This window comes from Sinocyclocheilus rhinocerous, unplaced genomic scaffold, assembly GCF_001515625.1.
Source record: "Sinocyclocheilus rhinocerous isolate Xijiao unplaced genomic scaffold, SAMN03320098_v1.1 scaffold113, whole genome shotgun sequence".
NCBI lineage: Eukaryota > Metazoa > Chordata > Actinopteri > Cypriniformes > Cyprinidae > Sinocyclocheilus > Sinocyclocheilus rhinocerous.
Window position 1 is genome coordinate 1,957,750 of NW_015646846.1, and position 13,294 is coordinate 1,971,043.

Consider the following 13,294-nt stretch of genomic DNA (forward strand, 5'->3'; position numbering starts at 1 on the left):
ATTACGCAGCACCTGAAAATAGGCTAACTTCTGTCAACATAACCAACGTGACCACCTGCTTGCACAGGGAGCGTGCTGGGGACTATTTTCAGGCGCTGCGTAATATGATTGCGCCTGCTGCACCCATGGTACGGCAGCAAAGTTCCTTGATTATTACGCCGGAATGAGAGTATAGTTCCTAGCCATATCGGCCTAGAAAATCGCAACTTTTCATTTTCCGGCGGTCTTAGTACACGATGTAACTACAGAAGAGTCAAGTTTTAAATAGGAAAAATATAGAAACTCTTTGGTCATTTTTGAGCGAGATGCTAACGGTCTAATCAGATTCAATGATCTATGCTAAGCTACAGCTAAAAGTGCTACCGCCAGACCCGGAGATTGGCTGAATGGATTCGAAAACGGTAAAACTCAACTGTTTAACTCTAGGGGAGTTGGAAAATGAGCCTATTTTCAAAAATAGTTGAGTGTTCCTTTAAGTGTTCAAATACTTTTTGGGAACGCTGTAGCCTATATTTATCATGTATAACATTTCCTCACTGTTTTGACAGATAATTGGCATGATCTTCAGCATGGTTCTATGCTGCGCCATTCGGAACAGCAGGGAAATTATTTAGGTTCCTCGCGCTTCCCCTCTCACCCAGTTGGACTGTTTCAAAGCCCACTGTCTTTGACCTCATCAGACCATCACATTCAGGCTCGGGAAGCGGATGGAGGAGCTCCCGTGAGGCAGTTGTGGGTCTTGTGGTACTGTTTTGTGATCAGCGTTCTATCTCTGATGGTTTCTGTCTTTTCTGCTCCTTTCATTGTTTGACGATGACCTCCACTGCATGGACTGCTACTGTAACCACATTAACCTTTACATTTATTTTGTCTTCAATGATTTATTACCGAATCATCACAAGGGGAATCTTAACAGTGTACATCTCGCTTTTTTCAAACTTGGTCTCACTTAATAGATAGTTCTTGAGTTACCAGTTAAGAGTTAATGAAACGGACATTTACTTGCTGGTGTAAATAAGCTCTCTGATGCCTCACTGATCAACTACTTTTCATGTTATTTATTGTGTGAACTAGACCAGGGGCCTCATTTATAAAGCGTGCGTACGCTCAGATTTGATCTTAGAATGTGCGTACGCTAAATCCACGCCAACGCTCATATTTGTAAAAACTGTCTTTGACGTGGAAAAGTGCTTAGCGTCACGTCAGAATCTGAGCAGACGTACGCACTTTTTCTTGTTCGAGTACTGCAGGTTTTTGGAAATGTAAGCTGTTCTTGCAGCTCGCTGTTCTAAATTAAAGAATTTGGATGATGACTGGTGATCTTTTACATGTTAATGACATTAATTAGGAGTCGTTTACAAGCAGAGAGCTGAAACCATTCATTTGCCGGCAAGTTCAAGATCATTAGCGATTCATAGATTTCACATCTGAAAGAGACGCGTGCATACGTTTTCTGTACGTACGTTCATTTTATGAATCACACGTATGCATATTTGAGAGATGATCGTAAGATCAATTTTAAGATGGTTTCTGCGCAACATTTTATAAATGAGGCCCCAGGTTTTCTGTGCTAATAGATAATGGGTCATGTTTATTTTGCTGTTATTGTAATTTTGCCACATCATAAAGAAACTGAATGAAGCTGAGAAGTGGATTGAATCAACAAAGTCAACATGAACTCAAAATCAACCCCATTTACTACTTATATCGTTCCTAGTTTTATTGTGAAAGGTTCATTATTGCACGAATTTCTAAACGAAGCTTCATACATTTTCAAGTCAACTTGGTCTTTTTTTTTACTTTTTGCCCTCACAGCTATTGAATGGGCTATTGGTTAATGTTAACCAGAAAACAAATACTCTCGCAGGCCACCTTTTGAAAATCTTGCCAATAGTAATTTTATGTTGGTTAATGGTAATGTAATGATTATAGCAATAATAGAGATGAAAAACTGTTACTGCTGAGAGGAAACTCAACTTTCATCCTCCGTGTTCCAGACAATAAACACCTCAAAATTGTTTGATTCATGTTGACTTTTTCAAGTGTCACTGGTTTAATTATTTTTTTTTTTAACTGGTTAATACATATTACTTTCCTTACTTGGCTGATTTTAAATCTGTGAAGGGCAAACACCAGTTTTTATGGAGATCAACAAACGTCATTTTCAATACTGCTGTACAATTGCAAAAACCCAGCCCAACCAAAAACATGGCTAAAGTAAATCAACCATTTCCTCTTCCTTTTTTTTCTTCTTTCTCTTCTCTTCTGCAGGTCTGTTCAGTCATGTGACCCACTAGTTTTATTGATCTATGTGCCTTTATAACTGACAAAGCCCCATTATAAACATGTTTGCAATTACAATATGCACATTTTTGTAGTGGCTCTTAACGTCAAGTAGGTTTTTTTTTTTTTTTTAACTCTTTCATAGCATTGTGTTGCATATAAATGGCTTTGAAATAAAATATGGTCACAGGTCATGAAAGCCTGAGCAACATTAAAACAAAGCTCACACAAGTAAACTTTTTTTTTATTCATTTTTGTAATGTTGAATTAGACCATTACATTAAACGGAAATTAATCCTTGTTGCATTGAGGTGTCATTGTAGGAAGATGTTAATACTGTCATCAAACATCACAGCACTTATACAGCCTTTTGCTCAAGGCTAGGTCCCTCAAACTTTGTGAAGAGTTTGTCTTAATTTAAGGCAAACACATGACCTAAAAAAATAATGACCTATGCTTTGGGATTAGAAATCCCTGGAAGCTACGGTTGTAACATGCTGACTTAAAAATAAAAATAAATGCACATCTTCAAAGTGACAAAATATTGCATAAATACGATATGCATTATGTTAGGCTGTTTTAGGTAGTCATTGCATACTGCATTTTAGACAGCACCTTGTGTACCTTCCCCAAAATCAGCTCAAAGACTGAAATGGAGCACAATGTGCATCTGATGAAACGAAACGGAAGTCAATGACATTCCCTAAAACTATTAACAATTTAGAGTTACAAGGTCTGAAAGCTTCAAAGGCATTAAGTAACCCAATTGTTTAGACACTGAAAACAGTGGCAGGAACAGAAAAACATAGAAAAATGAATTTTGAGTAGGAAAAAGGAGACTATTAATACAAAAAGAATTGTAGATATAGATGAAAAAAGTCAACATAAATCATTAGTGTCATTACAGTGACACCAGTCTCCCCTCATTGAGGGGAAACTTTCACATATGCTTCTAAAAAAGGTAAGCACGTCTTAAGTGCTCTCCTCCAGATGTATCCTTACCAACAAGTGCAAAATGCTGGCCACAGCCCATCAAATAAGCCTGTAAACCATAGAGGAAGTGCGGTAAGGCTGGAAAAAGCTCACAAGAATTTAACCAGAGTAGAAGTTGCCATTCTCTCAACAACTCTACCATCTTGATTACTGTTTATCTTTTCTTGTAAATGTACAGTTGGTTGTGTAGCTGCCACAGTATTAGAGGTACTGGGGTCTGTTCAATCAGAGATTAGCTTTAGTGAGGACTGGCTCATGATAAACTCTCCCACGCCGATGAAGTACATGACCTGCACGATACCAAACAGTGGTGCGATGACTAGAGCCCTGCAGCCTGCTCCCTTCAGGAAAGCAGACGGGCCTTCTCGCTTCATGACCTTGCTGTAGGAACAAAAAAAAAAAACAAGCAACGGTCACAGGCGGTAGATGATACACTCACATTCCAGAATTAGAAATCGGTTAAATCGTAACATTTAAAACAAGTTATTGGACTGATGCGTCACCTGAAACAGTCAATTATGCCGCTGTAGGTTTCCTCGTTGGCTCCTTTGCTCAGAGACTGCAGCCTGGTCTTAACCACTGCCAAATCAAATAAAAACAGTGAGCATGTGCATTTCCTTTTAAAAGTGCATCAATTAAATGGGGCTAAAGAGGACCAAAACAACTCTTACCATCACATGGGTTAACGGCAACAGCAGCTGTGGAGCCTGCAACACATCCAGAGATGAATGACCAATAAAATGGTGCAGCCGCATCAGGGGAGGGCTTACCCAACTTGTTCAAATTTGCAAAGAGAGGGAAGTAGACGATCGAGAAAGGTACATCTCTATATATAAAAAAAAGGAGAAAAGTCATTTATGGTCTCATTACTATGAATGTTTGCATTTATTGTTGTTACAGTAAAGATTATACGACGCATTACCTTAATAGAGTTGCACCAAGGCCAGGGGAGGGCTTACCCAACTTGTTCAAATTTGCAAAGAGAGGGAAGTAGACGATCGAGAAAGGTACATCTCTATATATAAAAAAAAAGGAGAAAAGTCATTTATGGTCTCATTACTATGAATGTTTGCATTTATTGTTGTTACAGTAAAGATTATACGACGCATTACCTTAATAGAGTTGCACCAAGGCCTTTGTAGAGCCCCTGAATGCCTTGAGAGTGCAGTAACTCTCTTGCGATCTGGGTGGCAGATACGGCTCTGGGTGAGGTGTTGGGCACCACGTTGTAGGAACGACTCAACACCACGTTTGTGGTCACCAGTCTATTGGGTGGAATTATGCCTGGTTTTCTCTGCTGAGCGGCTGTGAAGATGAACAGAAAGTTGTTGCTACAGCTAAATGACTGAGTGAGTAATACAACTAGACTGAACTCAAAATGTACTCCTATTACTGCGTGCCAAATGACAACTGACCAATCAGAATCGAGACCACTCAATAGGCTAGATTTCATTGCTTCATTAAGCACCATAAGAGAAAAAGAATAAAAACAGGTCATTTATAGTCTCATTACTATGAATGTTTGCATTCAGTGTTGTTACAGTAAAAATTTTACAACGCATTACCTCAATAGTGTTGCACCAAAGCCTTTGTAGAGCCCCTGAATGCCTTGAGTGTGCAGTAACTCTCTTGCGATCTGGGTGGCAGATGGGTGAGGTGAGGTGTTGGGCACCACATTGTAGGAGCGGCTCAACACTGTGTTTGTGGTCGCCAGTCTATTGGGAGGAATGATGCATGGTTTTCTCTGCTGAGTGGCTGTGAAGATGATCGGAAAGTTGTTACTACAGCTAAATGACTGAGTGAGCAATACAACTACACTGTACTCATAATATTGCAAAACAACCCCAACAAACATTGATGCCAAATGACACAACCGACCAATAGAATCAAGAATACTCAATAGGCTAGATTTTATCGCTTCTTTAAGCGCAAAAAGGAAACCTACCTAGTCTCCCAGCATCCTGTAGTTGAATTTTCAGCATCTCCATTGGAGTAGTGATGATAACCTGGCACATGCCCGCAGCACATCCAGCCAACATCTCTCTAAATACAGTCAGCCCTCTCCTGTAACAAACAAGGCAATGGTTATATATGTATATAAAAAAAAATTTGCATTTGAACAAGCACTAAAAAGTGCAGAAGCAGAAAACGTACCCATCTTTGGAGAGGTGGCAACGGAAGAAGTCATTGGCAGCCATTTTGATGGCCTTCTCAGGAGTGACGAGTGTAAGATTAACCGCAGCACCTAAAAGACAAAAAAACTGAGGGTTAAAGAAAACTACACCACAACTGATCACAGATCAGCAAACACACATTCCCCACCACCATCAAACCAGAGATAAATCTACAACATGACCTTATCAAATACCATTCAAACTGATTACAAGATAAAAATGCTACTAAGAGACTGTAGGAATAGAAGCAAAGCTTATGAGAGAACTGTGAGCTGATGATGGAGGGGGATTCTACATAATGTGAACAAAACCAAAAAAAAATTAACTAGTATATAAACAAACAGAGGACAGAAAAATAGGATAGAATATACATAAATGTAGTGAGACAAAAATGAATGCAGGCACATTCCAGAAAGAGACCGACATTAGGGCTGTGCAGTATCACAGTATATAATAGTATGGAAACGTGTCAGCAGGTAGATTTTGCTGTGCTGTTTATGCAGTGTTCAATCTGCAAACAATAGAGAAATACAGCCTTTTCTCCAGACTGTCGCAAACAGCTGCTTCCATGAAGACCGCTTTGTGTAGTTTTGATGTGTTGCACGCCCTCTCCTGTAACAAACAAGGCAATGGTTATATATGTATATAAAAAAAAATTTGCATTTGAACAAGCACTAAAAAGTGCAGAAGCAGAAAACGTACCCATCTTTGGAGAGGTGGCAACGGAAGAAGTCATTGGCAGCCATTTTGATGGCCTTCTCAGGAGTGACGAGTGTAAGATTAACCGCAGCACCTAAAAGACAAAAAAACTGAGGGTTAAAGAAAACTACACCACAACTGATCACAGATCAGCAAACACACATTCCCCACCACCATCAAACCAAAGATAAATCTACAACATGACCTTATCAAATACCATTCAAACGGATTACAAGATAAAAATGCTACTAAGAGACTGTAGGAATAGAAGCAAAGCTTATGAGAGAACTGAGCTGATGATGGAGGGGGATTCTACATAATGTGAACAAAACCAAAAAAAATTAACTAGTATATAAACAAACAGAGGACAGAAAAATAGGATAGAATATACATAAATGTAGTGAGACAAAAATGAATGCAGGCACATTCCAGAAAGAGACCGACATTAGGGCTGTGCAGTATCACAGTATATAATAGTATGGAAACGTGTCAGCAGGTAGATTTTGCTGTGCCGTTTATGCAGTGTTCAATCTGCAAACAATAGAGAAATACAGCCTTTTCTCCAGACTGTCGCAAACAGCTGCTTCCATGAAGACCGCTTTGTGTAGTTTTGATGTGTTGCACATGTGCTAACTGTAGTTTAAATATTAATCAACTGATGTGAGGTCACAACTATTTCACGACAGCTTCAAATATTATTTATAATGCACTTTCTATATTATATTTATAATGTACTGCTGTACTGAGTGTTTTTAAACTCAAGTGATAAATGAAGTGAAAAATCGTTTTTACACTGATGCCAGACATCTGGATTTGTTGTGCATTCCTCAAGTTTGCATACTAAAGAAAATAATCCATATAAAAGAAAAGAATTAAGACTAAGTAACTTTAATTGGTAAATTATTCATTACAAAAATGTATAACTATATAATTTTGTAAGATAAAACATTTTGGGTTGAATGTTATATACATTTACAGTAATATAAGAATTTGGTCATACTGCCCAGCCCTAATTGAAACCATGTTATTTTAAGATGCCACTGTCTTTAAAGACAAAGCACAGCGGTTGCTCACATGATCAAATTAAAAAAATTAAAAAACCTTAAAAAAAAAAAAAAGCAGATAATGAGCGTAAGTGGTGATGATGATGATGAATATATTATCCAACAAAGCATTCTAGATGTTAACAGAACATGGCAAGATGGGTTAGTACCGATTGAAACAAGAGCAAGGGCAGTGAAGAAGAAAAAAATAAATAAATAAAAAACTACAAAGAAACAAGAAGCAAAAAAGTAAATATCAAAATTCAACAATTATGTATAAACAAAACAAAAAAATTGTGCCTAATTGTAAGAGCAGAGTGAGTAAGAACCATGATAAATGATTTGCCTCCAGCGTGGCTGCGCCTTATCGGCTAGCCTTCACTATCCCAGCGGGGACCCATGTCTGTAACATGAAAAACACAGATGCAAACAACAGCATTCCTCACAGAAATGGAGACCCGGCAGATTAGTTTGTGTTTAACTACCACCATCCAAGCTATTCTAGTTCATTCTCCAAAGTCATATGGACTAGATTCTTCAAGCCTATTCAGTTGTACCCATCATGCCATATAAGAGGATATACTAATCTAAATAGGGCATAACTATACATTAAGGCACTTATGAATAAATAAAAGAGTGAATCTTACCTCTATACATGCCAAAGTATCCCTCAGATCGTACTGTTTTGATGAGGCAGTCAACCCTAAAAAACAAACAGTCGTGTTAACATGGGTCAGCCTACTTTGCTTCAACAAATTAACCTGTATTAGCAACAAAAGCTATGTGTGGTATGTTCAGTATGTGTTTAAATCATGCATGCGACACGGTCTGGCCTCAATCCTTATAAGGCTTTGCAGTGACCGTAGTGGCTGAACCATCATGTCAGGCGGAAACTACGCCTGGCCTGACACATTCCACTAGGATTAACTACCAATGCTAATCAAATCAAAGTGAGGAATGACAAGCAGGAGTATCTAATAATGGTGTGTGTGAATTAAAATAGAATGAGGAATTTAAGAATAAGAAGTGGAGAGCTCTTACATGCTCTTGTAGACTTGCTGGCCTTGTCTCTGGTTCTGGAGTCTAGTCTTGGCCAAATCGATGGGAAACACGCAAGTGACCCCAACGATGCCAGCAATGCCACCATTGATCAGTTTGGCAGGGAGGCTAAGGGAGAAATGTACAAAATGAATCAAAACATGGCTAAAAAAAAAAGTAATAATAATAATACTACACACATATATGAATTCAAGGGGGCTTTTGTAAAAGTATTAATATATATATAAAAAAACATTAATTCATTCTTAACTAGAATTACTTAACATGTAACTACTTGAAATAAACTTAAGGAAGGCTATTGTCAAATACATACATACCCTAATTCCTAAAATTAAATTAATGATTTATAATATCCTGTACCTGATTTGTTGAGACATTGTGTGATTTGTTGAGACAAGTTTCAAAAATGAGATGAGGATTGAGTTTGATTAGAGCTTCTTGCAGTGATCAGTGAAGGAAGTTCAGACCTCGAGAGCAGAGACCTGGAGTAAAGACACAGTGATCAATGTTAACTGACTGATATAAGCCTTCTACACGTACTCTACAAACGGAAACAAATAACTTCCACCTCACTGTCATTAAGCTCTTCCTACGCATCGCGTGACGTTTTAATTCACCGGCCAAAACACTGAGCCGTAAGGTCAGACGAGACTGACTCACTACCGGCCAATGTGTAAATAAGTGTGCGAGCGCATGTAGGCTATGCCTGCACGCATGTGTTCAGTCAGGGGGTTTGGCTATGTGGCGTGTAATGGTCACTGATGGGAAGGCCGACTCATTTCCGCGAATCGGCTTTTTCGAACAGTTTGTTTCAAAGCGCGGGCAGTTCTTTTACGTCCTGACGCAATTACGCAATCACGTGATCTCTGACATCCCGCCTATTAAATACTTTAAAACGTTTCAGTAAAGCCATACATATGCACATTATGCAGTTTATTAATAAGAGTGGTTGTTATTTACTCGCTAATTGCTCATTCAAACTGATTTTGTGAACCAGATCAACGTGTTCATCAAAAATAGTCGAAAAGAATGATTCATTCACGAATTGGAAACAGCTAATTCGCTTCACAGGAATTTAACAAGATAACTCAAGACCTGACACGACCTGACCTCTTACATACGCCCATTGCATTAGATTTGCAAACAAGCTTAATTTCTGCATGTTTTTTCTTTGGCAATTTTATAACCATTTTTTTTTTTTTTTTTTTTACAAATACCGTTTCCTACTCTTAACATTTTGTGGCTGTTGCATTAAAGATACAGATAGATACAGTATTAACAAGACAATTAACTTAAGTACATGAAATTAAAAAAAAAAACATTTATAAAACAATTCTCGAAAACAATCTTTTGAACGCGGTTAAGGAAATTCAGTCAGCATTTCTAGAAAAGCGGAAATGAATTACCCGGTTTCGCCTAACGGTCAAAGCTGCAGGTTAGTTACACGGCAAACTAAAACCGGTTTAAATAAACGAAAACACTTGAGAGAACTGTTACCTCCAACCCCGAAGATATTAAAATATTACGAGTCAAATTATTTTATTACCGGTACACGTTTGGTCGGTGAAGAGCTTGCTGCTCAACATTTCTATTTCTGATATAACGTTATTTCTACTATTTAACTTCTATGTTAGTACTAGAACATAAATCTGTTTTACGCTTTTTCCAAAATAAACACTTACCTCAGAAATTAGCCGAAATCGTTCAAATATTTGAATGAGGTTCCGTATTCTAGAACGTTCCACGACGAGGGACTTTGAATGAATGTTTGAATGGAAAATTCCTTTCAGCTTTAAAATAGGAGGCGGGGCGTTTGTGCCGGGTTGTCCAATCATGCCTCAATATATTTGTACGCCCACATTCAATTTGCAGTCAGTTCTAAGGACCTACTACTATGAGTCAAAGCCGAGGGGTGAGAGTGGACACGGTGTCAAATCACAGCGGCCATATCGAAAGAAAGGGTATTTTAGTTCTGTGACGTTTCTAGAACAATAGTTCCGTTTGTTCTAAACACAATATGTATGAATAATAAAAAAGAAATAAATATTTATGGTTATGATTTATATTACTTTTCATAAAATATATACATTAAGAACAGGATGGCACAAAGAAAAACATATTAACATAGAATATAAAATACTAAATTTTAATTTTTCTTTTGCATTTCTTCTCTAATTTTCATATTTTCTGATTCTCTATTAAAAAGAGCGATATTGACAATGTTTTTGCCCGTATAGTTTTCAGCAGACAAAAATATAGTGGATGTGTTCTCCAACAATCACAGAAACTACTAAAATGATACTTTCTCAGACACCAATTCTTTGATTGCCCTGGTTAGCATTAGAATGCTTGAGTCGAAATGGTAAACATTGGGAATAGACCAACATGAAAACAAGCTTTTTCCATATTTTCCCACTGAAACCCTGTAATTACAAACCGTGTTGTGAGACAATATGTGTTTACTTGTTTGGTGTAAGTAGCCTAACTGTGATTAAGAGATGTAGCACACTGACACCCTCTTCCTAGAGCATGATGAAGGTAAATCCCTGTAAGCTTCTTCTCAGTGAAACTCCAGAAAGATCAGTGATCGACGTGCTAATCTTCGTTTCTCAGGTTGACAGTTCTAGTAATAAAGTTCTAATTTAAGTGAACAGTTGTCTGATATGCTTAAAATAACAGACAATGAATGTACGGGTGTTATATTCAGGCCTGCAGCTGGTGGTTATCACTCACAATAACAGCTTTATTTAGCGAATTGACTCATACTTGTGTCATGCTGTTATTTTATCTTCCAGACTTTTCTTAAACACATTTTTTTAGAAGAACCTGTATGAAGGTTATTTAGGTCATCTTAAAAGGCCCGCTTAGAATGCAACTTAAAGACTCAAATTTGAATGCAACAACAGCCCCATTGAAATTCAGCCTTGGGCTTCTCAACCTTTGGTTTATGTCTAGCCAGTTTTAGCAAGAGGAATGCAGCACAAAAATTCCACTGGACTTTGAGCACAGGGGTCCCTCCAACTCTGCAAAAGACTGCTGAGCAGCCAGATTCCACCAGCTTTATTGTTTGATGTATTATTATATCAGGGCATTGTATTATCACAACATAGACTCATGCACTATTGTCAAGAAAGCATATGCGCCATTCTCATTTGATTGGCCAGATTGTGACCAAGCCGACAGGAATCCTTGAATAATATGAAGGGGATCACAGTGGAATGGCCGTCTCTACATATGAATGAACATGATTAAAGGAAAACTAACAAGGATAAATAATGAAATAACAACCGAAAGATGGAGAACAGCCTCCATGCCATTATGTAATCCATGCATTACAAATGAAAATGTATTGATCTGTACATGTTTGGACAGGGAACATACAATATGTTTTTTCTTAATTATACCATGTGTAGTAGTTTTCCATAGTTAGGGAGGAGTAGGTCATGTTTGTACTGGTTGACGGGACACTGACTGAGAGGCAGGACCTAATATATTTCATTTGATGTCCTGCCATGAACCCCAAGCATGTGACCATGGTGTCAGTTCTTGACCCATCTCTAGACACCACTCTTCTATAACTCTTCTTCTGCCACATAAAAAAGAAGAATATATTATTGCGTGACAGCCATAAAAGAAATATGTAGTAACGGCTGGTTACAATTTCCCATAAAATACAATATGGCCTATAAAGGCAGTAACAAAAGGACTAGAATGAATGCAAACTTGGGTTAACCATCCTCTGAGCTCGTAATATAAATAAACCACAGCTGTTTGCCTCTCTAAATATGCATTATCTTGGAATGAGTGCTCATTTACTACACACAAACACACCACAATGACGGCTACTTCTTGGACAATTAAATGTCAATGACACTGTATGGTGGTTCAATACAAAGCAGTTTTTTAATGAACTACATTTACGCAAAACAATGCTTTACCAAGTGGCACAATTTCAGAATCAGTATTTAAATGGCCCTTTCAGCCTCCCAGTCATGCAGCTCAGCTTATCAACATTGGTTTAATCAATAGCATGCGTTTTAAAGCGGGATCTGCTTGATGACTAATGGCAGACAGGGTGAATATTTTGGAAATCGGTTTAGCATTATTCAGTCATTTAGTTTTGTACTTCTGGCCAACCCGATCCCATGAGAAAATGTAACTATTTTACGAGGTGAAGATTTTGTATGAATTCGTACAATGCGATTCGCACAGAAACATGCAAGTTTTAAAAAAAGTAAGCCAGAGGGACCACCCCGAACCATTAGTGGGACGTAAACATATTGTATGAAAACGGACGAAAGAAACCAGACAAATTCATATGAATTAGTCACCAATTCGCCAAAATGTAAAATTGACTGCCATGAGAGTGTGATGGTTCTGGATCAAAAATGACTTCCTTCACCTTATGTTTTGCTTTAATCCATTGCATGACTAACCTTTGTCCTTACCACCAACTCGGAACCACAATAGAGTATGAATGAATTTTGCACAAATTTGTACAATGCAATTCACTGAAAATGTACACTTACTAGAAAAAAGTAAGTATGAAGGTCCATAAACCTAACCATCAATAGGACACAAGCTCATACAAACATATACAAAAGAGAGTGTACAAATTCTTGAATTAGAGACCAATTTGCCAAAACATACAACAGATATGGATTGGTGGTTCTGGGACTGAAATTACTCACTACATCTCTTGTTTTGGTTAAATCTATTATATGACTAGCCCTTGTCCTACAAACAATTGGAAACCACAAAAGAGTACAAATGAATGTTGTATAAATTTGTACAATGTGATTTGTACGGAAACATACATTTTTTAGAAAAAAGCATGAAGGTCCAACTCTAACCACACCCATAAACCTAACCATTATGTATGGAAGCCCGTTTCCGCCACTGAATAAAAAAATATAATTCTGTAAGTCATAATAATGAGAAACTTTCTCAAAATTATGACTTAGTATCTCGTTATATTGAGAAACTTTCTCGTAATAATGACTTAGTTTCTCGTAATAATGAGAAACTTTCTCGTAATAATGA

At 37.7% G+C, this 13,294-nt stretch overlaps 2 protein-coding genes across 4 annotated transcripts in view; one reads left to right on the plus strand and one right to left on the minus strand.

Moving 5' to 3' along the window:
- The window catches only part of LOC107708056 (tetraspanin-2-like), a gene marked incomplete at its 5' end in the record, with an annotated part of 4,848 nt that extends 3,636 nt beyond the window's left edge, over window positions 1-1,212 (plus strand). The window contains one exon of the mRNA XM_016512204.1: window positions 549-1,212. Within this exon, the coding sequence (XP_016367690.1) occupies window positions 549-614 (66 nt within the window). The remainder of the gene's footprint in view (window positions 1-548) is intronic.
- A 577-nt stretch (window positions 1,213-1,789) lies between these two features.
- slc25a55a (solute carrier family 25 member 55a) lies at window positions 1,790-10,029 on the minus strand. 3 transcript variants are annotated; one of them, XM_016512320.1, is made up of 12 exons: window positions 9,934-10,029; window positions 8,612-8,733; window positions 8,234-8,359; window positions 7,840-7,895; window positions 6,153-6,243; window positions 5,222-5,340; window positions 4,885-5,031; window positions 4,389-4,431; window positions 4,236-4,291; window positions 3,948-4,046; window positions 3,780-3,855; window positions 1,790-3,657 (listed from the first exon to the last, which is right to left on the minus strand). In XM_016512320.1, the coding sequence occupies exons 2-12, from the start codon at window positions 8,626-8,628 to the stop codon at window positions 3,498-3,500; spliced, it is 990 nt and encodes a 329-aa protein (XP_016367806.1). In that variant the 5' UTR covers window positions 8,629-8,733; window positions 9,934-10,029; the 3' UTR covers window positions 1,790-3,497. The 3 variants fall into 3 exon arrangements, with proteins under 3 accessions (XP_016367806.1, XP_016367805.1, XP_016367807.1); XM_016512319.1 differs by lacking the exon at window positions 4,885-5,031 and having other exon boundaries at window positions 4,389-4,581; XM_016512321.1 differs by lacking the exons at window positions 4,236-4,291; window positions 4,885-5,031 and having other exon boundaries at window positions 3,948-4,102; window positions 4,389-4,581.
- Between the last annotated feature and the right edge of the window lie 3,265 nt (window positions 10,030-13,294).

Coding starts and splice junctions, on each gene's coding strand:
- slc25a55a (XM_016512321.1), bottom strand. Junction 6,244..7,839: donor ATACTTTGGCATGTATAGAG/GTAAGATTCACT, acceptor TTTGTCTTTTAG/GTGCTGCGGTTAATCTTACA. Junction 4,103..4,388: donor CTTGGTGCAACTCTATTAAG/GTAATGCGTCGT, acceptor TTTTATATATAG/AGATGTACCTTTCTCGATCG.